Source organism: Strigops habroptila, chromosome Z, assembly GCF_004027225.2.
Source record: "Strigops habroptila isolate Jane chromosome Z, bStrHab1.2.pri, whole genome shotgun sequence".
Classification (NCBI taxonomy): domain Eukaryota; kingdom Metazoa; phylum Chordata; class Aves; order Psittaciformes; family Psittacidae; genus Strigops; species Strigops habroptila.
In genome coordinates this window covers 65705434-65732547 of record NC_044302.2, presented here as the reverse complement: position 1 = coordinate 65732547, position 27114 = coordinate 65705434, and the positions used below count along the sequence as shown (strand labels likewise).

Here is a 27114-nt window from a genome sequence, read left to right as displayed (position 1 = left end):
TGTTTACAAACTTTTTGTAAATACTACCAAGTAGTAGGGGACAGGAAAAAAAGAAAGGAACAATACCAAAGAGTACTAAAAATTCAGGCAAGTAAAATGCAATTATCTGCAAGGAATTTGTCACCGGGTCAGCACCACTGTATTAAAAAAAAATGCTAAGGGACTTGTTTACAAGTTCTCATGCTTCTCTTGAAAAGACCTGCAGCATTTCCTGACACTATGCTACAGCACAGGTTAAGAATAGATTCACAGTGAAGGAAATCACCACCTCTTTCTGCAATAGCAGTTTCCTTTGAAACCTCCTAACTGAATGCCAGTTCAGCCTGGCTGGGGAGACTTGTCAAGATTACAGCTGGAGGCGTTCTCCCTGCGGGCACTTTTAAGAGAGCACAAAAGAGTGAGTAACAGGAAAAAAGAAATAGCATAAAGAGCCACATTTCCATGCTTCTGTCTAAGTAGCTGTTTATGCTTTTCATACTATAAGGTACCTACAGCACTCTGCTGTTCGGGTTTGTGGCTGTTTTGTTGTGTTGGTTTTTTTTTCCCCCTTAAGCTAGGACTTTTCTGCCATGTTTGCCATCTTCTGTGGAACTTGAGCGTTTATCCAGTTTAACTCTTTCTCTAAATATGCTCTTCAGCTCTGGAGATTGCCACCTTGAGTGAATGAAAACCCCGTTTTACAGATCGGATCCAGCAAATGTGTGCTCAGCACCACTGGAAATTTTCAAAAATGTATATGGTCCCAATTTAGGGGGAAAAAAAAAAATAAATCAGCAATTTGACAAAACTAACCACCCCTGCTTTCTTATTATTTTTCCCCAGTCACACATCTCAAAGTGCTTTACAAGGCAGGTAGCAATATCATGTTTTTAGAGATGGAAGAACTAATAATTTGCCCATGTTTATTTAGTGGGCCAGTAGCAGAACCAGAACTGGAATCCAGGTCTCTCAAGACCTGCCCAGGGCCCTGACCACTGATAATTCTGTCAAGAAAATGCAGCAAATTTCAAACAACTGGGGAGCATGAAATGCATGTACTGCAAGGCTGCACTTATCTGGCACATCCACACAGATGGTGTTTTTTCAAAACATTACCAAAAATCAATCTCAGTTTGCTAATATCGGCCAAGAAAACATTAAGTTTGGGTTCATTTGATTTTTTTTTATATTTTGATTTCTTCTTTTCTCACACTGAATAGACTTGTCTACTTTCTTCACTGCTGCTACAAGCTGCTGTTTGTGTTAATGGATAGGGAAAGACAGTTTCTGGGAAATGAAGAAAATGTGGGCATAACTTTTCTATAGCAACTGTGTCCTATAAAGTCCCAAACTATGTCATCTTTGGTCTCCTAACATATTTGCTCATTGTACGAACTTCTAGACTGCTAATTTACTAATTTGATTTTGCAGATACACAGAAGGTCATGCTGATTGTATTAAAATTCTCCAAAATCTAAGCATGAACTGCAAATTAATCAACATTTTAAAAGGGAAGCAGATACTCGCATTTCACAGACAGTGTGAATAGACCAATGTTCTGATCTGATCCCATGCTTTCTTTCTGATCAGATCACATTTCCTTTTCAACAGGTCACTTTTTAAAAAAAAGATATTCATAACAAAACTCGTGCAGGCACTTGGAAAATCTAGACGCAACATAAATGCATACAAAATGTAAAGGAATTCAGCTATTGATGTCCTAGAGGCAAACAACATTCAGCTTTTACTAAGAGATGAAAATCCACTTTGATGGAAGGTAAAAGCCCCACGTTAAAACATTTGCAGAACGCTCGTATTCTACAAGAAGAACCCCCTACAGATACTGAATACTGACTTCATATTTTTTGTGGCATAAAGCCAGCATACATTCCATCATGAATTTGATAAGATTTTTGACCTTTGCTGCTTGGATCAAAAGGTCCTTCATTCATAAAAGAGGTTGAAATGTGTACTGCTGCTTTGTAGGTTTTACCTATCAGTTTCAAGAATGCTTAAGTCCTCCTATGAAGAAAAAATATCCACTGCTGTTCAAAACGTGCACACTATACTGTAATAGAATTCAGCCTTTAGGTACTTGAGATAAGTGAATGACTGGATGTCTGAAGAAATACAATACAGATAAGAAAATACTAACTATCAGAGGAATGAATCAGAAAGATCAATATGATTTATCAGCTTTACTGCTAAAATAATGCTTGACTGTAGGTCAAAAAAGTGAAGAAGCCAGCTTGCCACATGAGTGTGGTTTTTATTTTACCTAAAATGAAAGGCCTTCTAAAAACCTGTTGTTAGCCAAGCTGGAACACAGTAGTACAAGAAAATACTATATTACAAACTAAACGGTGACGAAACATGTGAAATGAGGGCCTTTCAAGGTTAAATTGTCTGATGTTCTTCATTGTGTATTCACAACCTTGTAGACCTCTTCAGGTATTGTGTTTAGCGACATCCATCATTTCCTTACCTTAGGCCATGTTTGCATTCTGTGCAGATTTGGTATTCAACACAGGTCTTACAGTTTTCACTACATTTTCGGCAAACAATCTTATCTACAAAGGAAAAAAATACAACAGCCCAGAAGACCTTGGTCAGTTTAATAAAACTATATGGATATATTATTACATAACTTACTGCTTTCTAGCTTGACATCAGGAAGGGAAACAGCTAGACTAGAATACCTAAATTCTGCCTATCATTAGCTTTTCCCATCAAACATCAAATGGTTTAATCTATTTCTAAGCATTTGAAGTTATAGTTGTACCCTCAAAAAGATGTTTTGAGGTCATTAAAAATCTTCATAAACATTTAAAATTTACATTAACTATTTATAATATGGACTTAAATCATCTTTTTATATAGCAGTGATATGCAGAAATGATTGCCATGTGTTCCAAAGACTGTCCTGCAATTTACCTCTTACACTTCCCATGCAAGCAATCTGTCCTGTCTTCCTGACTTGGAGCTTAAAGACACACCTACATGAACAGGTCCGATCTTAACACAGACAACACATAAATTACTTAACACCTGCCTTTTCATCTCAAGAGCTCCCTGTTTTAAAAGATGTCTCTCTCTCTTGAGACCTGCTGTCTTTTGAGATGCAGTGCCATGTACCTTTCTAAGAAAAAAAATCTGATGTTCCCATTTAATCCTAAATTTTCATCTGTCCTTCTTAATTGGGTGTAAAGAATTCCCTTAACTGTAGTTTTCATGCAGTGAAAAATGGAAGAATTAAAGTAGTACCTGTTTTTACTAATTCTCAAAAATGAACACATAGCTTCATAATACAGAAAGCAAAAGGTTAGGTACCTAGGTGAACAAAGCTCCTGAGCACATATTTATGTTCTACCAATGTATCTAAAGCCACTGCAGTTCTAAGCACGTGTTTGAATATAGGTCTAAGTATCTTTGCTAGCCAAAGCTGGAAATTATACATGGGCAGTCCACAATCATAGGAGGAAACTGAAGGCAGGTGTCTCACATGGCAGAGGATTACCGCTCTTGAGTCATCACATCACTGCAGGTACGAAGATCTGTCAGAAACATTAACTGCAACAACATTTAACATTAAGGAGCCTATTTTAATTAGAATTCCAGATCACTGCCCATGGTTGATTCTGCGGCTCTCTCTTCTGACACCATGTAATTTGAATTTGGAGAAATAGGGAATGCCTCATGTTCAGAATGTGGGTGCTGCCTGTTCCTTTCTGGAGTAGTGACAACCTGCTCTGTCCTGCAGCTGACTTGCTCTTGAATTGCCCTCCTTCTGCTACTGTTACTCCTGTCACTAAGCATGGTTTTTAAAATAATGGAAGATTTCTGAGGAGATTCTTGATCACATGTGGCAGCAATTTAATGAGAAATAGAATAAGAGATAGATGCATCGCCATACACTTTTCCTGCTCGTAAGTATTCCAGCAACCTCCCCAGATCAAATTCTGTAGCCCACAATAAAGAAACAAGAAATACTAACTCTTATCCAGGTAAAACCCATCAGGGCAGTTGGTAATACAGCTATTGGTTACTTCATTCAGGTAGTAGCCAGATTTACAGGTCATGCACTGGTCACTATGGCCTCCAACACAGGTTTCACAATTGGGTGAGCATTTTTTACAGCGTTTCTTGTCTGCATTGTAGTGACCAGGTGGGCAGGTCGAAACACAGATCCTGCAGACAGCAGGGAAGAGAAGGCAGAGTCGTTAATGAAATAACCTGCCACCACATTCCTGGACCATGACTGCAAAGCAGAATTATTTCTCAGCATTACTGTTTTTCTAATGATCACATGTTTAGTAAGATGCAACCCTCCAAAATATTGCACCAAGCTGCCTCTTCTCTTCCATTTATTTCCCTACAGCATATGCTATCTCACTGGCAAATGCCTTGTCAGACAGTCATACAATACCATTTTTGACCATCTACATTTCTTCCTATTTTGTTTAAACTCAATCACAGAAGCTGTAGTTGTTATCACAGTTTCATATATATATATATACACACACACTCTTATGAAAAAATAATCAAGACATGGGGAAATAATCAGAGAAGGGTGTTTGAAAGCTGTACTTTAATTTCTGATTAACTGGGTTTGTCCTTTTTTTTTCAACTCTTAAGAAAATTTGTCAAATTCAGTGGCAAGTAGTGAATTATCTGTGACTGCAGCAAATAGAAGAGGAAAGGAATGTAAGCTATACACTTAGAAATCTATGAAGTAAAGATTTTTTTCTCCTGGTCTTACCGTGTGTTGTTCTTAGATTTGTAGTAGTAGTGCAGACAGTCAGTACAATGATCTGGTCCTGGCCCATCACACCCTACTTTACTGCATTCTGCATTGCAGGGACCTGTAATAAAACCAGATACAAGGGGAGAAGGGACTAAAACTTCTCATTTACTACTTAGCACCCCTTAAAACATATTATTTTAATGTATAATGCAATCACTTTGTTTCCCTTTTTGACGTGAATTTCAAACAGAAATCTGGCTGCACCAAAAAGAGATTTTTAGTACCCAAGGACCTTGCAAATCCTGGTCTGAGTACTTACTAACAGGGATTTATAATTTCTAGCCAGTGTGGCATCCTCCATAGAATCTATCAAAGAGAAACGATTTCTGGATCCAAACAGATGGTTTCCTAATAAGTAACAAATCATTCTGAATTTTATTCAGAAATGTGCAAGGGCTTCTGTAATTCATAATGAGGAATTACTAGCAAAATCGCTTATAACAAGCAGGTCAACATAAATGATGAACAACATGATCAGTGGCTACCACTCTGGTTACCAGCTGGGTAACAACTGGTCCAAGTCGCTCCCACATCCCAACTGAAACAGACACCAGGGCCTAGATGTGATTTCCTCTGAGCTGCTACATGCTGCAAAAGCCTAAGTTAATACTTGTTGATTAGCGAGTCTTCCATCTCAGGTAGGACTTGACAATCCACATATCCCTTTCAACTCAAGATATTCTATGATTCTATGTCTACAGTTTTCAAATAGGTCCCTTCTGCTATGTGAGGGGAAAACCATCAACTCCTGCCTTTATGTAGATGAACAAAACCCATGGGTGAAGTTGTAACTTTTAGGATCACTATTCTCTCATGAATGAAATGTCTTGAGTTTGACAGCCACCTTGAAATTTAACCTAACATCAGGTAAACTTGAAGGAAAGTGAGTTTGCTTCATACAAAAACTTAAGAAGTTAGTGACCTTTGCAGCAGAGAAAGTAGTGTTTCATCACCTACCAAAACAAAGAGTTTAGCAGTTCTTAATTTAAATAGGAATGGTGGGTCTGACATGCTGTGCCGGAGACTGTAATAACAGAAACTTCTAAATTGAACTTTGTCCTGTTTGCTTGCCAGAGCGATACTTCAGATTCATCAGCCCTAATCATCTACATGATGCTTCTCATGCTGTATTACATATAGGAAACTCCCAACTTGACTTACTTTGCAGTGCCAAAAATCTAGTTCTATTGAAGACTAATGATAAGGTTGAAAAACTTCTATAGGGATGAGTAAGAAACAATACAGATGTAGAAGATAATGTTCTTCATACATACATTTGTATATATGTATGTATTTGTACATATATACAATATATTCATATATTGTATATATGAATATATTGTATATATGTATTTGAATGTATATTTTTATATACTTATATGAAAAGCAGTGCATTCTTCATAGCATATTAAACGTAGCTTAAAAAATATGTAACTCTATGCTTACAAAGTCATAAGGATAAAATGACAATATCTAACTTTAAATTATGAAACAAATAGTTCTGACCTTAAATTAAGAATCCTTTGCTAATATTTTATGTATGCAGAGTCTCAGGACACTCCTTCAACCCACCACACATTCTGTAAAGGCACAAGCAAAGTAACAGAATGTACACACCTGAATAGTCATCTGTTCCATAATCTTCTGTAGGGTCTTCAACTGGACTAGAGCGCACTCTTTCCACTTTTGGAAAATCGTTTCTTGGTGAGTAAGGCTGGATTGATGTTCCATACAGTACCAAGGACCACTCTTTCAATTTGCCTAGAAGTATTTAAAATCTAGTTTTAGAAACCATTTCTATTTTCTGTGTGTTATAAAACCATATCACTTGTTAACATGACTTTGTGAGCATGTATGGAAAACACTTTTCAAGTAAGTGTCTTCAGTTTAATACATTCAGTGTAATCTCTACTTCAGTATAAACTGAGAAAGCACACTTTCTTCAATCAGATTTTTACATGGTGTCTTCATAGTGCTCCAGCCTCTTGTAGGTCTAGTAAAAGCTTGCACCATGGGTTGAACTCATTACAAACAATAAACAACAAACTCTTTGACCATACAGTCATTTGGAAAATGTATATGCTTTTCAACCAATGAACAGGAAACAGCTTCTTTTAAAATCTCTGTGAAAGTACATGAGTGTTCCCTCCCAAACCAGCATAATTCCTTATTTATTTTGGCAGATATATAACTGCATTTTCTGTGTTCATCACTAATATTTTATCCTCACAGCACTTGAGTGAAGAAATAAAAAAATGTTTGCCTACATGAAGCATTATCTGACTTTTTGGCAAGTTTTTTGTGGAAGAATGAAAAGTTAAATATGTATCAAGTCACCAGTTCATGCTGTCACGCTACAAAGTGTGAATTTCCTGTCCCTACCTTTCTGTCTATACTACCTGGTGAAGGTGAATCTTCCTCTTTTTTTCCTTTTAATGATACTCAATAATTTGAGCTTTCATACCGTTTGCTTTGATTTTTTCAACCTGTGCAAGCAAATTACTTTGACCTTTACAAGTGATTTCTTGTATTTTTCCCAATGTCATTTGGTATCATCCATTGACATGACCAAGGCAATACATTATCTCTGCTTTTACATTTATCCTTCAAGCAGTAAGCAACAATAAGCAAAACTACTACCTGATAGATAATAGCCCAACTCTTTTAAGAGGTTTATACAGGGCTTAAAGATGCAAACCTCTGTTATGTCTTTGTCTCATGCCAAACCAATTTAATCTTTCTGGGATAGAAATTTCTACATTTCACTTCAAACCTTCTCTGCTCTACACTCACTTGTTGAGAAAAACTATAGGAAAGAGGCTATGACACAAGACAGTTGTTTCACACAGCAGCTTTCAACTTTTCACAGCTACATCAAAGCATTAGTGCTTTTAAAAAGACATTCAATCTTGATTTAAAAAATTAACTGATAAAGAGTCTACCATATCTACTGCCAAACTAGTGGCTAATTACCTTGGCTGTAAACCTGCATGCACCGTATTTTCAATTTGTCTTTTCCTACCTCTAGTGCACAGCCTCTTTAGTTACCACTAGGTTAAAATTACCCAAATCACATATTTTCTTCCTGTGTAGATATGTGGGGATCAAGCTGCCTCTCAATGTTCTTTAGAGTGATTCAGCTGGGTCCTTAAGGGCACTTTTCTCTTTAGGAAATAAGTCACACAGGGAGCTCGTTTTTAACCAGATATGCAGTCATCTCTACAGCCTTTTCAAAGTACAGCTTCTCTACCCTTTTTGTGTTTTAACCCACTTCTACAGCATACAGACTATGATATATTGTATGCAATCAAAAAAAAAAGTGTTTTGCTAAGTCATTCAGATCTTTTCATCCTTGTCACTATTATGCTCCAAAGATCACTGAACTGAGGCTTGATTTTATACTTTTTCCAGAACATTGGTAAAAATACTGAATACTAGGAAAAAAAAAGTATTTGCAAGGGCCCACTGAAAATAACCACAGATAAAGATGCTCCTCAGGCACGGTGTATTGTGTCTGGGTTTCATATACCTGGAAGGGCTTGTACAAACATTACTGCAGGAAGAATTGGTGCAAAAGGCAGCGAAATAGGGGAATATTGCAGGGTCTTTCAGAAGATTAGCTGCCTTTTAAGAATGGTTCAACAAATAAAGGAGAAAAATTCATGTAACTTGCCAGCAAATAAATGAAGTCTGCCTCAAGGCAGGTTTAATTTGCACAATTAAAATATTTCAATAGGTAAGTATATATACATACACACACACTTTTATAATGAATAAACAAAGTGTGCACATTTGAACCAAAATCTTTTTTTCCTCATTTCTGGCTGATTCCACCATTTTTTTTGGCTAGTATAATTCCTTAGTCTGCTTATATTTAGTATGTAACAGAGGTCCGATATTTTATGTATAGAAGAAAGAGTGTATCAGTGTTTCACAGCAAGCACATGTCCACCTCCATAAACTCTACAGAATTAAGTGCAGAAATCACATGCACTGCTTTTATGAACTGGACCCTGAATTTCTTTACAGGTAACAGATGTGGCATTACCTCGCCAGTGCAGGGATACGATGACATGTTGGCTCTTTGTTCTCAATTTGATTACAGGAGAACTGCAGCCCCTAATTATAAGACTTTTCAATAGCTAAACAAACGCATGCACTCAACAGAAACAAGAAACAGGCATGATGGTGATATCACTGTGATAAACTGCAGGCTATGGTGATAAACCAGACAGGCACCATAAATTGTGTTTAAGCACCTTTTGTTAACTCCTCATTCTGTTCAGCGCGGTGACTAACCCCAACATGCCCAAACAGCAGAGTTTATCCACCACTAATAAATGGTGGGCACTTTCAAATCTTTCTGAACAGAAGTGTTACTGGACAGTTTCCATCACAGGGCTCTAGAAATTTGGGGCATATATTACTAGACAGTATACAGTCACCCAGGATCCAAATACAACCACACCACATCCAAATACAACCACAACCACAATGCATCTTGTGAAATCCAAATGCATGCAAAAACCTAACAAGTCTCAAGCACTGTTTCATTGCAGTTAAAAGAAAGCAAAGAGTAAACCCTCCAGCACAATTCTGTTAGTATGCCAGCTTCCTCCACAACCCTTGGCTGGAGAGTCCACCTTCTCCACATCCTCTTCTTGCCCCCTTTCTTCTAGAGCTAGGTCTTTAGGATTTATTCCTCACAGAGCAAAAGAAATCTGTTCCTTGAGATTAGCCACTGTGGCACTGAGAAGAGTATATATAATGTATTAAAATAAATAAGTCAGCAAGACCTTTACAACCATATATGTAAAACAGGAGTGTGCAGGAACAGGCTTTAAAGTGTAAAACTGAAAATGTAGTTGGCCACTTTTACATTGTCCTGGTGACATAAAAGGACTGTAAAAGTTGTCTGGAGAACAGCCCAGATGAAGTTTGCAAAATGGCTCCATGCTACCTCACTTTTAGGCTTTAATACAGGGAGTGTGCTAGGGAACAGGGTAATAGCTAGGGAATAGGGGAGGGTAATCGCTGAAATATTTTGCGCTGTGGCTCTCCTTCATTCCTGTTGGATGAACCACTGGGTTCCAGTACACACAAAGGCGAAAAGCTACCCTAAATTGTACTTGAGAATGTCCAGAGACATTCCTGGCTGTATCAGGAATAACAAGTGCAAGATGGGATTGAAAATAATTGATTTTTATCTTTTCAGTAATCTGATTAAAATTAAATTACTAGTTTAATGCCTTGCTTCTATCAAATTAAAAAAAAACCACAAACACCAAATGTCCCTGAATCCCTGAACAGTTCTGCTCGTAGTCTATGGCTGCTTTTCCAAATACTTTTAATGAATACTGCTTTTTAGTGTACTGGGAACTTTGCTCTGCATTTACTGGTGCAATTAACATCACTTAGCTAAGAACCTTTCACCACTGCAAAACCATGGTGAGAAGTGATCACTGCAGATAAAATTAAGTGAAAATTGAAGCGTCAGCAATGATGTTTTTTTCTTCCAGAGTCTAGAAGATGATATTCAAGATTTTCAAAATGCTGTTCTTAAACACTTGAGTATACAGTTTACTTTTAAATGGCACTGGCCACCCCAGAGTTACCACAGACTTTAATAAAGAGTTGTTCACTGCTCAGCAATTTTGAAAATCACATTGATTATCTCAGTCGTCAATGGGGACTTATTGGCCTCATATTACATGACAGGTTTTAAAAATTTTGGCTTATGACAGCTGGTTTAGCATCCTAAAAAATTCAAGTTATGCAGACAACTGAGACAGGCAATAAGAGAATACGAGACAGGCGAAGAGACTGGCTATCTGGCTGTCTGCTGCATTAAACCCAACATAATTCAGGTAATGAAGAGCAGAAATAAAGAAGTAAAACTCATTCAATTCTGTCAACTTCAACAGCAGTTGAGTGAAACTTACCTGTGTGTTAGATTTTTTTTAGACAAAAATTTATCTAAGCAGCATAAAATCAGCAGTTCTATTTTGTCATAATTTTGAAATGAGAGGCTTAAGTTTTGTTCAAAGTAAAATGTATAAACCCAGTTGAGTTGGGTCTGTGTACCACTTGAAATACTAAGTACGGACAACTCTGTGTTCATACATTAGAATTCCTCCTGTGCCCTGGCTTGCTGTAAGTCATGATGGAAATAGTCCTACTGAGTTTGTAAGCTGCAGGTGTGACTGAACCAGCGGGCCTCCCAGAAAGGCAGAGTTACCTTGAACAGGTGAACTGCACATAGCCTTTATTCCAATCTAAATAATTTAACAAACCAAATTTCAATCAAGAGGAAGATAAAGTACTCCATCTCAATATCTGGTGGCAGAAACATTAATGGGCCTTTCTTGGACAGAGTAGAATTGAACCAATTAACATTCTTTTAGAATAGCCAACTACGTGCATATGCCCTGTCACATTAGCCTTTCTTATCTTAAGCTCAAAGCACTGAAGTTTACATTTTAGTCAATATTTATGTGTACTTCTTCATGTAGTAGAAACAATAAAAGCACTTTGTGAGGCTGAATCATTTTTATGACTTCCATTAACTACTAATTCAGGAACAAATTTAAAAATCCTCTATTGCAAAGTTCACAAAGATATATTTCTTTAGCTTCAAGTACTTTAAGTTAACATCTATGTCTTAAAATTCAGAATTGTCTTTTAGCAAATCAATTAGAAAACTGTCACTGCTTTCTGAATTTACTTAGCTGCTTGAAATTAAATGGATCTTTTATTTCACTGAATTATAATCTAATTCTATTGCTAATATCATTGTAATCCTACATATATTTCATAGTGGAATTCTTACATTTTTTTATCTATCAGAAAGCAGTGATCAACTATCCAATGTAATATTATTGCATTCTGATACACTGTCCAATCAGAATAATTGTTAATTTAGATTTAGTGATAAATGATTTCCTGTACACCCACAGTATTGGTCTCTCTACCATGTTTAATCTAGATTATTTGTTTAAGTGATATTTCACCTTTGATTATTTTGATTGAAGGGTTTCCACCTATTTTGGTGTGAGGCTCTGAAGAAACCTTTAAAGGAGGATATTCAGTATTCATGCATAAACAGTGGTGTTTTTGTCTGTGTATAATGTATCTATTTCAAAATGGTTTTTAACATTTAAATTTTCATTAAGTCCATAAGCAAGTATATACTCATACTTCATAACAAGCAAACAGAAGTAAGCATGTACTCCCATGAGTTCTTTGAAAGCCCTTCCCTCAAACTCAGTGCCCATACTGAAATATGTGAATGAAACTGAACTGTGCAGTGGGAATTAAAAGCAGAAGAATGCCTGTAGCCTCAAAAATTCTTACTAGGAGCACAGTTTGTGAGTGGATGAATGCCAGTTCCAAGCACTCTACCCATACACACAGAAGCACATTGCAACCTACCAGTGGTAGCAAGCTATGAATTTCTTTCGTATAGTGGAATTTTCTGATTGTGTAAATACCAATAAATGCCCCCTTTTCCTATGGGTAGGATAAAAAATACAAAGGAAACAAAACCAACATGAAAATAAATCCCTGGGCTGATTTATAGGCTAGGGATTTATAGCTGATATATAGGCCAAGTAAATATGGGCCCTATATCAGCCATGAAAGTCACAGGCAGTATGAATACAGCAGAGTAACTCTGGGCTGCTCTAACTTACGTTGAAGACCTGTCTGATAAATCTATATTCAGCATCCAAGAAAACAGATGCCTCTATAAAGAGACTATAAGCTCTTTCAAATGTGGCACATGCAGTTTCATACAGTTTTGTATCTGTTTCCACGAAAACTATGCCTAGCAAATATCTAGCTTTGTTTAAAGCACTGACTCTTGATAAACTTTCAGATGGTCCAGGGGTCTGTCTCTGCATGAAGAAATAATTTCTGGTATGACGTAGCTCTAAATGGCCACAGTCTCCTTTTATACTTCGAGGCAACACATGTGACTGCAAGAAAGAGGGCAGTTTACCCCGACAAGGTAAAATTCCCTGTGAAAACCACAGGTAAGTTCCGAATAGAAGGGAACCACGTCTTAAATAGCAAATAACAGCAACGTAAAAATGAAGAGTGCATTGATAACTTAAATTAAGAATAATGCTCTTCACAGCTCTGCCTTCACACTAAAACCAGTGAGATGTTCCAGCTGTAAGTAAAGGGGGGAAAACAGTCAAGGCAGTATAAGAAACTGCAAGCATTCTTCTGAACTCACCAAGTCCAAATAAGAGTTAGAGCCATACCTGGAGTCTTGAAATTTCTCAACTGAGATGGAGTGTCACAGATTTCCAAAATCCAGTCACCTGCTGCTTTTTCACTCCAGCAGTGAGTAGTCATAAACTCCCAGTTTTTGAATCCTTCCATGGAATGATCAAATAGCCTAAAATAAATCATGACATTATTTTGAGTGAACCATTTTATTTGGGGAGCTAAGCCTCCAGGTCTGAAATATCTTGAATGATAAACTAATTAGCCAGTTCATTCAACTGTGTCTTTACACAATGTTGCTCATAATGGATTTCCCACACTTATTTCAAGTACGTTCAACAGTTTCATGTTTTGATGGAAAAGATTCTTTACATGTCATCATTTGTCTAATGTGAAAGAGAATGGAAAAATAATTTATTGCAAAAAAAAAAAAAAAAAGCCAATACTGCTTAATAGGATTCATGTGTTTTGGGAAAAGTGCACACAATACAGCATATATTTTGCTTGAACAGCATGACACAAATACAAACAACTCGTAAGTAGGAAAATTGCTGTAACATTTATTTTTGGCTTTGGATTGGAATACTTAAAAGCAGTTTAAAACCAGTAAAAAGTATTAAGTGACTGAGATAATATTACCAATTCAATATATGTGACTTCTTGTAAGGAAATAAAAGGTAACTGAGGCATTGGTCTCAATCCTCAAATGATCAGGGTATAACTCTCTTCAAACACTTGACAGAATTGAGGTTGGGTAAAACCGAAAGATTAATGGCAACATTAATAATCAACATTAACATAATTTAATTACCTAGATCATGGGTGAAGAGGTTTGAGTTTAGGTCTGGATCACGATAATTTCTAGTATAGGGGCCCAGTTCTGAGGTTGAAATGAAATGCTGATCCCATACGGGAAGAGGAAGGAGGACTGGCCAGAGATTTTGTTATCTAAAACTGGAATTTATTAATGAGATTTTAGAAAGACAAAAGAGAATTCGTGCTTTTTTTTCAATGCTCACACGAGCACTGAAACAACAACAAGCACTGAAGCAACAGGATGTTGCCTGGTACCCCAAAACTATTGATGGGAGGTGTACTCTAATCAAGACTCTTGCGTCCAATAAAACGACACAGCTCAGCTTCAAAAAATACACACACATATATATACACCCATATATATTTATATCTATATAATTCTATATAGATATATATACATAGATATCCACTACATATATTTTTATCTATAGGTGCATATATATAAGTATGTATATATATTTATCACTATTTTAATTTGCTCTTTGTGTGAAAATTCCACTGGTAATGGCTATGCTTAAACACTTTTCATAAACCAAGATCTTTACAGAAGAAAATCCAATAGATTTGAAACCCTTTTCCATAAAAAAGAGAAAAGCTTGGCATTAGACTACAAAAATATTAGGATATTTTGCACTCACATGATTCCTAACTGTTATTTTCTAAGCTAATTTCAAGCTTAATTCTCAAAAGATTGTAAAGTTCAGCAAACTCTGGGAAAGCAGGATACCTTTATAGCAATGTATATGTCAATTTCTGGTAAGAATCACCACACAGGATGTGAATAAAATGCTATATTTCTTGTGAAAACTTTGGGCAGTCAGAGGCATGGGGTCAGGTACTCTGTATTCACACTTACTGCAACAGGACCTGTATAGACCTGCATGCTACATGCCTGGTGCACTTTATACGACTCAGCCCAAAGCTGATTTTCACACTCACTTGTGCAACGTTTTCCCATTTTTAATGAATGTATAAGAATACTCTTTTTTATTAGTATTGACAACATTAAATTAAAACATATATATTTAGAATTAGGCTTCATTTTCACTGATAATTGTGCGCTATTTTCTTCTGATGCAGTTCTGTGCCCTTGTATGTGTGAGTCTGTATGTGTGTGTATATATATTTATTCTGCCAGCAGAATTGGCCTGTTTCATTTCACTGTTAAATCATCGGGTGAATGCAGCAAATCTCACAAACACATGGCACACATCATTTACTGAAAGGGTAGAAACTATTATGCAGTTATTACTCAGTGTTTGCATGTGGGTATGTTCAGTCTAAGTCATTATGTAGGTTATTTCCAACAGTTCGTCAAATTGTCATACTGTGTTTTGCTGATAACTAATGCACTACGTTCTAAACACCCTGTCAATCTGTCAAGGCAGTAATACTCCTCTTTTTGCCATTGTGGCAACTAAATTACATAGTATTATGTAAGTACTGCGCAATTATATTGTAAATTCTGTATTCACTGGGCTTCCATTTACATACATAGAAAGACAAGTTGCTGTTTATTTTTACTGTAATTAGCCAAATGTTTCCCACAGAATTTTTTGTTTAAGGGTGTTTATTTGTCATGTTTCTGAATTTTAAATTGCTGTCAGATTTCCATTTTAGTATTGCATCATTATTTTAAGTAATTTGGGAGGAAGAGAAAAAAATCCCGTATGCCTTTATCACAGGTTAACCTCCCCTCTCCCCTTTACCTAAAAATACATTATGGCTGTAACTGTAAGCTTTCATATCTCCAATTGAAATGGGGAAAATATGGTAATATTCTTTCATAGAAAATTGACTAGTTTTTTGAAAGTATTATTTGGGAAAGATTTGAATTTTATGAAGTAAGGTTTAAACTGGAATCTTTTAATGTGTGAACTGTGTTTCTACAAGATTATACAAAGAAGTCAAAAAGCTATTCACAGATCAGAAGAACAGTTAAAAAAAAAAAAAGATATTGGCTCTGAGGCTGCCTGTGTGTGTTTTTGTGTATACATAATGGTCCAAGTATTTTTGTGTTGCTCTGCTTATGCACTAAACTCTCGAATCAAAGAATCTGTGAGGTAGTACATGGATTTCCCTTCCAGTGGTATAAAATGAATTAATCGAGTGATCAAATGTTCAGGTATACTCTTCCTTATTCAGAAAGAAATACAAATGGAATAGGGTATTTTAAGGACCATGGAGCCAGTCCATATAGTTAATTGATTTTGTTATTTTCAGACTGATACTGAATCAAAATTCATATCAAGGATACACACAGAGCTTATAGTGGACTAGTAAATTATTAGAATATTGTCTTATGAATTGTTATTTGAGTATTACAGGTTACTATAGATTAAAATAGTTAAATACAATTATTAGAATGATCTGATAATTCTTATGACCATGATCATATAAATCTGCAGCATCTGTACTCATGCACGTAACATGAAAGACCAAAGTGAGCCAGAGCATTTGAATCTTTACAACTTATTCGTTAACATAACTGTAAAAGGCCAAATCTGTTATTCAATTACTCAGGTAATCTCTCTTATTAACATTCAAGTTACGGTGGGTGTGACTACATGCCTCACTATATCCAGAGAAACCAATCATGGGCTGCTGCTCACAATGAATAGTATTACACTTAAAAATAATGACTCTCCTCTGTGAGAAATTTTATGACATACTCCTCATGTGCCATATATAGGTCTGTATAAGAATATACGTATCACAGAGTGTAGAGTAAAATAATTATTTTCTTAAAATAAATTCAAAAGCCTCTTCCACTGCCCCTACTTCAGCCTAGAAATTGCACCACGTTTCTATTTAAAAATATAACCTCAAGTAGAAATGTTAGTCTGTAATCAAATTTTAGACCCAGAGGAAGACAGTTAGCCACTTGCTTGGAATGTGACAAGTAGGAACATAAAGCTAGTCTCCCACAGTTAAATCTACTAGCATTAAAAACCCAACCAAACAAGTGTGCCAGCTTTTTAGCAAAGAATCAGTAAGTTCCTAAATGCTCAGAATTTGATTTAATTTTTAAATTCATGTGTGAAAAGGCCACGGGGTAGGGGATCCATTAGGCAACACCACCATTGCCCATCACAAAAAATAAAAGGTGCATGCATAAAAAGAGCTTTTTTATTATCAAGAACTTCTTTTTTTTTTTTTTAACTCCGAAGGTGCAGCTGCACCTGTCTGGCAACTTTGCTTGTATATTGAACTGACCACACCAAGAACCAGGAAGCCCCGCACTAGCTGACAGATGGGGCTGCAGTGGAGTAGCTGGCAAGAAAAGGCTATTTTCTCCTCTGTAGTAGCAGTCTTTGTTTATGATGTGCTCCAGCTTACTAAACTGGCAGGCAAGCGGAACTTGCTCACTAGTCTAATTGGCCACATGATTTCAGGTGAGCTTTACAGTTTGAAAAGAGTACAGTGTGCCTCACCGAGCTGCACATGTGAAATGCTTAGATCAATTATTCTTAGAGCAGCTCTTCTCCACAGGGTTCAACCACCAGCTCCCTGTGAGAAATAGCCGCTGAGGAACTGCAGACAGGTCAAACTGACTTAACCAAAGCTTCAACCAGACTCTACTGCTCACCTGCACTGAAGAATTCAGGGGAAAAAAAAGTGGTCAGAGAGCACACAGGCACTTCAAAAACTTTCTCACCTGCATGTGTCAAGGAAGATCACTTAAAACTTCTGGATATGGATCTAAAGATGTATTTAAAATCTATGCATACGCATATTTTACTTTTTTTTTTTTTTAATTTCCATATTACATCTGGTTATCACAGTTAATTTCGTGAAGCAATGGAGATCTCTGAGCTGTCATGACAAAGTTTTTTGGAGACTAGCATGAACAGTAGCGTACAGTGCCTGCCAGCCTGAACTAGTGGATATTACAGCAACCGCAATCTTTAAATATGGAGAGCTTGACTCCAGGGACTACATATATCCACATGAAATGCTCCATCATGACCTATAGACATGTCAGGCTGCTGAGTTCCACACACCACACTGGTCAGCCAGCTGTATAGCTGATACTTATTGTGCTTTCCTATTGAATTTGCAGTAAACCTTCAGAAACCTCACTCTAAACAGGCAGAAATCCTTGTGTAAGAGCAGGAATGAACCTGGTGTGGTATATACAGATTTTTCCTATGCTATCCTAGGTTTGAAAAGAGACATCTGATTAGGGTTAGGGCAGTAGGGGACACTGTCTGTCCATCACATAATCCAGTTTATTCCAAGTGAAACTCAATGTAGTAAGTGTTACAGTAAGATTGATGAGGGCAAAGTTTTCGTAAGGCTGGAAAAAGAATATTTAATTCTCACTGTAGTAGCTGGGACAAACCTATCTGCAGAAAGTAGAAACCCCAGCCATTCTTCCACAACCTGGCTGAAACAGTTCCCCTCTTTTCTATTTGGTTCCATACAAACCTCAGAAGCTGAGACATTTAGCTGGGTCCTAAATATGTCCTTAGCCACTTGTCCTCAATACTGCTTTAACTATGGAAAATTAAATCAAACTTTTAATGATGGGTTCTAATTTTCCATTAAAACTGAATTGGACTTATTGAATTCTAAAAGCCAATACATGCCTACTCTGTAAATCCCTGATTAATTCTTTATCAGTCTCAGTCATCAAAGTCATGTGTTACTCTAAATCTCAGATATATTGTACTCCATTCTTCCTGCACTTAGTCAGAGCAAATTCCAAGATCAGTTTTACTAACAGGGAGGACAGTGCCACTTACATGCATTCATTTACTTCTTTGCATGTGCAAAAACACCCCCGTCTTTTCTGCAGAGCTGAGCAAATCAACATTGTTTTTTCATGCTTAGATTAAAAAAAAGCGTTTACTATTTTTTTATAATTAATGTGTCTGTAGTATCTCCAGAGCTCCCTGCCCTATCTACTGCTAATATGCAAGATCTTTAGAGGTATTGATGTTGCAATTGCAGTTCAAGGACTGGTTGGTAGAAGGGTAGTGGGATGTCTATTCACTCTCTCCCTCTCCTACACCTCCTCTGCAAAAAAATAAATAGATAACTGGAATGAAATAAAACATAGCAAGTAAGAATGAGGAGAAATAGTTTTCTGAGAATTGCTTCATCCTGTAGACATAGTACAAGCAGAGGATTATTGTTTGCTCGTCCTGGACTTAATAGCACCAGAGTCGTTTTCTGTTACCATAACAGTGAGACTCAGTGTAAAGTTTGGCCCTATTCTTTTCATCATAGTCGGATACATAAAATGTTGGGATTTTTCGTAAAGTATAATGTGTAAACTGCAATCAAGACACAAGACAGACTGGTCTAGAAATCAAAATGTGCTCCTATAAAGAGAAGGTTTCCTCTTCAGATCAGCAAAGCTTTTTATGAAGCAAACTAGCAAGTGAGATTAGATGAGAATATACCCTGGTTTTGCTCTGTTTTCTGCATAGGAAGGTACTATTAAAATTTACTGATTATCTAAGGTTTCATGATAGGAAAAAGATGGTCATGAAAATACTTCCTTTTGTTACTGAAAAGAGGTATTATTAATGTCTGTGCCATATAAGCATAGGAAGCTAGTGGCCTGGAAACTTGCCACCACGTGGCTAAAAAATTTCAGTTACGCAGTTCGAATGGCAGCAGCTGCTTTAAATTTAAAGGGCAAGAATTAAAGAAGCCAAGACTTCAGTGGGAGACAAACGAGCCCTAAGTTTGCTTCTTCTATCCTCTTTGTATTTAGCTTCTCCTCCATAGCCTGCCCTGTACTGACTGTTTGTTAGAACTGACTTTGGTATGTCTCAAAAACACTCAGAAACCCATGCTGCCAAATCCAATGGCCAATTGTTTTTAAAAAGGGGATACTGTTCCCCTTTGGACTTAACTGTAGCCTCATCCTCACACCAGACAGCACTTTCCAAGCCTGTATTTTCCTCTGCTGCAGCACATCCAATGTAATCATGTTTAGTTCTTTCCAAACAACAAAGCAGATGTTCCCTGTAATGCAGTTTTTGAAGAATGCGCATCAGGCTCAAGCCAGTGACAGTGTAATCCACCAAATGCCTGCAAAGGAATCCACATTGCCTCTGACTAACAAGTTTTCTTACTGAAGTAATTTTAGGGGATGCCAACACTAAGGATAAAATATGCAGAAAAAAGGCCAGATAATGCCTTGAGGGACCTACTCGTCAATGCACCAGAAACTACACAATGACTCTTCTTCCAGAATTGGTCAAGAAGTGCACATGTGTAAAATATACCTTTTGCACTTTAAGACATTTTACCAGCAAACTGTTTCAAATTAAACCCAGATGAATAGTGGTAAAGCAATGAGGTTTTCCCTGGGTTCAGTAAATACAGCTGGTAATGCTGCTATTAATCATGTACGTGTGCATTAAAGTCTTGTATGTCTGAGAAAAGCATCTCAGTCAGGTAGCAGCGATGTACAACAGCCTCTGGGACCTTTGCCTATAAGAAAAAAACCCAGAATACTTGCTACCAATGCATCCCTGCATGCTACTTGTGCTTGAATGCATTTATTCTTATGCCTTCATCAATAATAATTTAAAATTCAAATGCCTCATGACTGCATTCTCATACTAGTGAATAACAACACTCCTACTCTGAGTTTTATTTTCTAACATGATGCTAAAACATACACAGTCAACAACACTTAGTATACTACTAATTGCAAGACCATGCAAGACTTCTTCTAGCAAGACCAAATAAACCCAGCCTTGAAATACTATTTTTTAAAGTACTGTGCCATAACCATCACTTTACCCAAACAAAGTCTTGTGAAGACTATAGGTATTTCAGACCTAGAGTTTGCAAAATACATTTATTTCTTAATGTTAGTAGCCCAGAGTTGTTTGTTTCAGCCAAATGTGACTGACAAGTCAGTATATCTCTGAAGCTTGCATGGGAAGGGAATTTCTGGTGCAACTGTATAAGTATTCGCTCTGTCATTAATAATTTGTGTTTTGGAAAGTAACAAACATTAAAAGGCCTTTCAAGGTGGTGGGTTTTTTTTTTTCTGGTTAGCTTCTGGTAGTTTAGGATAAGATACAGCTTAACATCACCTTATTTTAATACATATATTTGTGTTCTCTCTTTCTACCAGAGGTACAGAAAATAATTTCTTTCTAAGGTGCAGGGGTTACAAAGAGACTGAATGAATTAAACTTTGTACCTATTCCACATACCAGTCATCACCAGAGGTGAACTGTGAATACTGGAATGTCTTTATCTCCCACTTGCTGTGAGTCAGCTGCAAGACATGAAAGCCTAGAGCCAAAAGTTAGCTGTGTTAAGACCACTGGGTTTACACGAGATTGTTTTGTTTGGATATCTAGTTGGAGGACTTTTAACTTTTTTTTTTTTTTTTTCATTTTGAAGCATGGAAGAACTGCTCCATAAAAATGGAATAGAAAACTAAAAAAGGATTTCTCCAAACAGAAAAACAAAAGGCTGTTTCATAACTCTTTAGAGGGTAGAAGTCTGCCTCTGCACTGTTTAGCATATGACAAATTCTTTGTTCAGTGCAACAAGGTCATACATAGATGTGTGTGCCCATGTGCTCTATTAGCAAGGCTCTGACAAAACCCATAATGAAACACATGAGATATTCTAGAAGACCCCAAAATTCCAGAACAACTTTCTCTCCATTTGACAAATTAATGTCTACAGCTTAAAGGGTATTTTCAGTATACATTTTCTTTTAAATTAACCTGATCTCTCACAAAAATATGGGTTCACACTTCAAACAGAATCAAGTCCATCTGAGCTCCAGAACAGGTCCTTCCTTTCAAGAGGAAAGATAAGTCTTTCTACCACTGAAGGACAGGAAGACATGCAAGTCTCCAGGACTAGATAGTCACTGTATCAGCAAATTTGGCTAGAGGAATGTCAATGACAAGGCAGTCTGGAAACCAAGCCACTCCCAATTCACCAAAAGCCCTGAAGAGTAGGACTGAGAATATAAATGTTTGTGAAGACTTGAGCATGATGGCAGCAGAGTTCTTACTATATAGGTTGGACACATGGCAACTTTTGTTGTTTCTGACATATATATTATCAGCTAACATTGATTTTTGTGTGTGAGCCATGCTCTGTATCTATCAGAATGGTAGTCATCTAAAGCTACTAGTCACCAAGAAAAGAAATTTTCTCTATCATACTATGGCCCCATCAGGAAGATGATTTCTAGCCAGTTAGAGAATTATAGAAGCATTTCTTATTGTAACTTATTTGCACATTTGAAAATGGGGTGGAGTTAGAGAAGGTTTCTGGGGTTTCTTAGTGCTTTAACCATCTGTGGTAGGAGGCAGTGCTCTTGATCACTGATTTAGCAAGATTTATCTGGGAAGGATGTTGGAAATGCTGTGCTGGATAAAGAGATACTTGTTTAAGTCCAGTCTGGATAAAAAGAGACAATCTGATGCAGTGTTACCACTACTTCAAGAACATAATACAGAGGTGACAGGATGAGAAAAAGGACTGGTCTTTCTTAGCGGTTATTGTTAGAGTAGCTGGACATTCAAAAGCAAGTATCCATCACAGATCCGTGGGATGAAGTAAACGGCTGACTTTAAAAAATTGTAATAGGCTGTTTACAAATTAATTTCAAAGTACTAGTGCAACTTCTCAGTGCATCTTTGAGTTCATTTGCACTTTACTTTCCCCATTTCTCTCAGAAAAAGAATAATTAGCCTGTGTCTCCCAGCAAACCTACTGTAACAACTTGACTGTTCTTGCTGACGCTGCAATCTTGGTGCAGGCTTTGCACACTGACTGGACTGTGAAGTTGTGTTGTCATACTATACCTGTTGGCCAAGAGCTGTGACCTAGTTCCTGAAGGAGAGGTTAGGTAAATTGCCAAGTCTCCACGTCGAGGGTGAGTAATAGTGATGCGTACAACGACATGCTCTAAGTAGATCACATGGTGGTTAGGATTATCTGAACAGCCAGTGGCTTTGTAAATTGAACGGACAATGCTGTCAGGTCGTATTGTTCTGTAATGCAAGCATGTAAAACAACATCAGCATTTCTTGCTTGTTCTGTAAAGGCAGCCACATCTTTTTTGCTTAGTAGTGAATGCCAGTGCTGGATAATTGTTTCTGGCAAGCTAGTAGCCTATAACTGTTACATTCTAGCTGAAACTATCACTACAGGATAATTATTATACTGCAGCTAATCACAACTACCTGGGTTTCTGTTAAGTATGTACACATGCAGAAAGAGTACAGTGAAAAACCTGTAATAGGAACAGGCCTTTGGGACAGAACATATTTGTGGATTAGTGGCCAGCTGAGAATTATTGAGATTGTCATGGGATCACAGCTGGTTGCTAAGCCCCAGGAAATGCCTGGCATAGCCATAGTCCTTGCTTACGTAATAGCAAGTATTACATGTTAACTGCACCAAACGGCATCTGACTCAACTGGTTTAAATTGGCGCAACATCCTTGCAGACTATACCAGTTACGGATCAAACTTTATCAAACAATAATCTTAACGGTTTGGAAGTGTGCTTTGCGACTGATACTGTCTCTTTATTCACAGAGTGCACATGCAAAATTTTGCTTTTAAGCCTTGTTCTACAGAAACCCTATTTTAGCCATCAGAAAGAAGTTTAGACTTAGTGTCTGAGCTAGAGATTCCCCTGAGACTGTTTGAGTGAGATAAGAACATGCATATTTTAATGAAAAGAATATTTGCTTGTTAGATCCTGTACTGGTAAATCTGTACTCATCTTACAAAAGTGTCTGCAGTGGACTCAACCAAACATTCTTTGGTGCACCATCTACACCAGAATCAATCATTATTCAGCCTGGCTTGTTTTATACCTTCAGCTTCTGGGGCGTTCTTGAAATTAGGGCTTTTTTCCAAGCACCACAGGGAACAGTGTTTACAGGCAAATGAACTGACATCTGTGAAGGTGACAGAGCTCCCCAGTATAGCTTTCAAATGACACATTATACACAATGCAAGGGAGGGGTAAATTATACCCAATTTCTTTCCATAACTTTATGCCAGCAAGAGTTTTGGCAGCGCGTATTACTTGATTTGCCGATCTGTGTTCTCCACACACACATGCTGTGGAGGGACCGTTGTCCACTTTTCTGCTTCTATCACCATTGCTTCAGCATCCATCAGTCCAAATCCATAGAGGTGGCTCACTGCAAGGTACAAGCAAAATGGTTGCAATTATAGCATAAAACCTTGTTTTATATCACAGACTAATTCCAGAGTGTCATATAGGAGCTGCTTTTTTTCTACTTCTTCCTTGCTTTTACACAAGGTTCAGAAGTCTCTTTGCCATAAAGACTATATCTGATTTGTTCACTGAATCTGTTCACTGATTCACACTGCAGAAGTGGCAAATGACCATCATGAGTAATACTGCCTTATCGTGAGAAGTGTGGACCAGAACTGCAGAATGCCAGGGAGTCCAGTTGCCTCTGATTGCCCTTTGCTTGTGTGCTTTAATTCAGCTCAGTCCTCTTATATGACAAAATATTAAAAGCCCTGAAGAACTGAGGAGGATTATTTCTGTTACTCAAATACCTAACACATGTATGTACGTAAATATTGAAGGTACCTAAGACAATAATTAAAGAAGGAACAGACTGACTTTTGTAACTGCTGTATGCTCTTAACTTTCCTGACTGTAAGCAGCATGTGTATGCTTTCCTATTCCTGTATGCAGTATGGTTGCCAATGGCCAGTCAACCAGCTATATCCAATATCTCCCTAAAACTATCTGCATGATGGCGGGTGAAAAGCAATGGTATTTGAAGATCAGGGCCCTAAAGATAACCTGATTCTCATGCAGAGGCTATGTCAGAAAGGCTCCTTCCTCCACCTCCTTTGTAGATCTGTAGATGAAGGACAGATCTGCAGATGAAGTTAGTGCTGGAGAGAGCTGTTAACGCTGCTGTCAACCTCTGATAAAACCTACTGCGTGCATTGCACACACAGTGATACTAAGCATCCATGCCTGGAGGTTAGCACTCTGTTAGTACTCATTACAGTATGTTTCATCCTCACTTTTATCTGTCTTTCATGCTATGGAGAGCCACCAACTGTCCCCTTGTAAGAAACTCAATGCCTACAAATTTAACACCCGAATGCCATCAATTCAAAGGAGCAAAAGGCTTTAAGGAATCATCTTTCTTAGAGTACAAAAAAATTGAACTTTCAAATGCCCAACACCTAGACAAGGTGAAGTATTTCCAACAGACTTGTGCCAATTGTTTCACTTTTTTTGTAATTTTAAGAGTACTTAACTTGATGTAATTATTACAAGAGCTCCAGCAGTTCAAAAAGGCTAAAAGTTTCACTTACTGAATGAGCTGCGGGTTTTTTTTGATTGCTGTTCCAATCAACACATAAGCTCACAAATGGATTTTGATGAATTAGAAGAGCTGCTAGCCGTGTTGTTTTATTGTGACAAGTCAGTGCTCTTGGTAAAGTTCTGACAGTAGAAGGCGAAAGAAAAAAGCTTCCAGAGAGAGAAGTTTAGGTCATAAATATTAATAAATCAGTTTGCCTTGTTACCAGAAAACCCTCAGAAAAATGTAAGTGCTATTTTAATCAGTAATGCGACAAGGCATAGTGTAAGTCTTTCCAAGTGCACTTTGCAGAGGCTTTGTGAAAGCAGCCTCTTTTCATTGCCAAACCAGAATTCAAAGGACTACATCCAAAACCCCAACCATGTAAAACAAATAACAGTTCAAAGCATAAATATAATCAGTGCTTAAGGATCCCATCTTCCAAATACGGCAGTATCTAATACTCTCTTAAACTGCCAACTGAAGAGGGTTCCTCAATGGAAAATACTGCAAGGCATAAAGACTGTGTAATGAACTGGTTTTCTTGCCATCTCCTTCCCCTTCAGCCCCAAACTGAAGTGCACATAGCATGGAAATGCTCATGTGGAGAGAACTAAACACAGCTCTTCTGCCAAACGAGGCAGGTACCATTTTCAAAAATGAAACACAACTGAAATATATGAAAATAATTAAATTCAGCCCTCCTTCAGCCTTCTGAATTCTCTTTAACGTATTCCACAAACAAATTGACAGGGAAAAAGATGTCCTATTTTTACACATGGGTGGAGGCAGCCAGAAAAAGGCAAGGACAACTTAGATGGAGAAAATATTTGTACTGTGAAGATGGTTCCTGTGATGGAAATCTCCTTGGTCATAGATGTCATCTTGCAAAAACTGCATCCGCTTATGAGAGCATATTTATCTGTGAAAGTAATCCTTCTGCTCTTACACTGCATGTATTGCTTTGATATTTAAAATTTTAATTCATAATTATTTTGTCTGCTCTGAAGAACAGTGGGAGGAACGAGTGTTAACTCATATGACCTGCAACTGCACACAGTTACTCTGTATAGTACTACATTTAAACAGCGAGGGATTAAATTTTAGTGAATGGAAAAATCTTTTGAACTAACCCACGGAAAATGCATTTTTAATTCAAAGGTAGCAACTTTCACTGGGATACTGCTCAGATGTCCAGTTGTAAAATGCTGTGTGTTCAACACAACTACTGAGCTCAAAGAGCCAAAGTTCTCCCCAACTCACCCTTTCTCATCCAGAAATAAGGGCAGAAGGGCGCCTAATATTGCCTCTACCAGGCAGCGACCTTCTGATGGAAACTAAGTGGCTGTTGAGCCAGCTCATCCTAGAATTTTTTTGTCCCAACATGCACATTAAAAATACAAATAAAATACAAAGAGTGAACTTTCTATCTTCCTATCATAAGAATTACTTGGAAGATAGAATTGTGTTAATTCTTCATCCAGGAGAAAAAAATATCACCCAAGGTTATGTGGTTGTGTTAACTGCCCATGATTCAATGACTAAACTCTCTTGCATGACAGCAAAGGTGGGAGTTGGGAGTGAGAAGTTCTGCACCTGCTGGCTTTTTTTTCCACAGCTGAAACAGAAGTACATTTTTATCTTGAAATAAAAACTTCCTGACAGTCAGGGGTGCTCCTAAATCCTTCCACATGGGAAGCTTCCAGGCAGCTGACATTTGGCTGTCTGCAACATTTGCACTTCAAAGCCCTTGATCCAGTGTGTTGGTTAGCAGCTGCAGGTACCAGCAGAGGCCCATAATTTTCAAAGACTAAATAACAGCAATTTAGGAAAGAATCACAGAGTTAACAAAAGTAGTTGATCCCATGTGTCTTAGAGAAGAAAGCAGATTTTGTTTCCTACTGCCTTCAAATTGCGCCCCTTCATCTGAGTATATGCTAGTACTGCTGTGAACTCCCTGCCA

General features: G+C 37.4%; 1 protein-coding gene across 2 annotated transcripts in view; it reads right to left on the bottom strand.

Moving 5' to 3' along the window:
• The window catches only part of PCSK5 (proprotein convertase subtilisin/kexin type 5), a 253347-nt gene that overhangs the window by 68806 nt on the left and 157427 nt on the right, over positions 1-27114 (bottom strand). For both annotated transcript variants that reach the window (XM_030469899.1, XM_030469898.1), the window contains exons 11-17: positions 23879-23996; positions 22642-22830; positions 13051-13187; positions 6401-6544; positions 4739-4841; positions 3974-4167; positions 2465-2549 (exon numbers count right to left, since the gene is read on the bottom strand). In XM_030469899.1, the coding sequence (XP_030325759.1) occupies positions 2465-2549; positions 3974-4167; positions 4739-4841; positions 6401-6544; positions 13051-13187; positions 22642-22830; positions 23879-23996 (970 nt within the window). The remainder of the gene's footprint in view (positions 1-2464; positions 2550-3973; positions 4168-4738; positions 4842-6400; positions 6545-13050; positions 13188-22641; positions 22831-23878; positions 23997-27114) is intronic.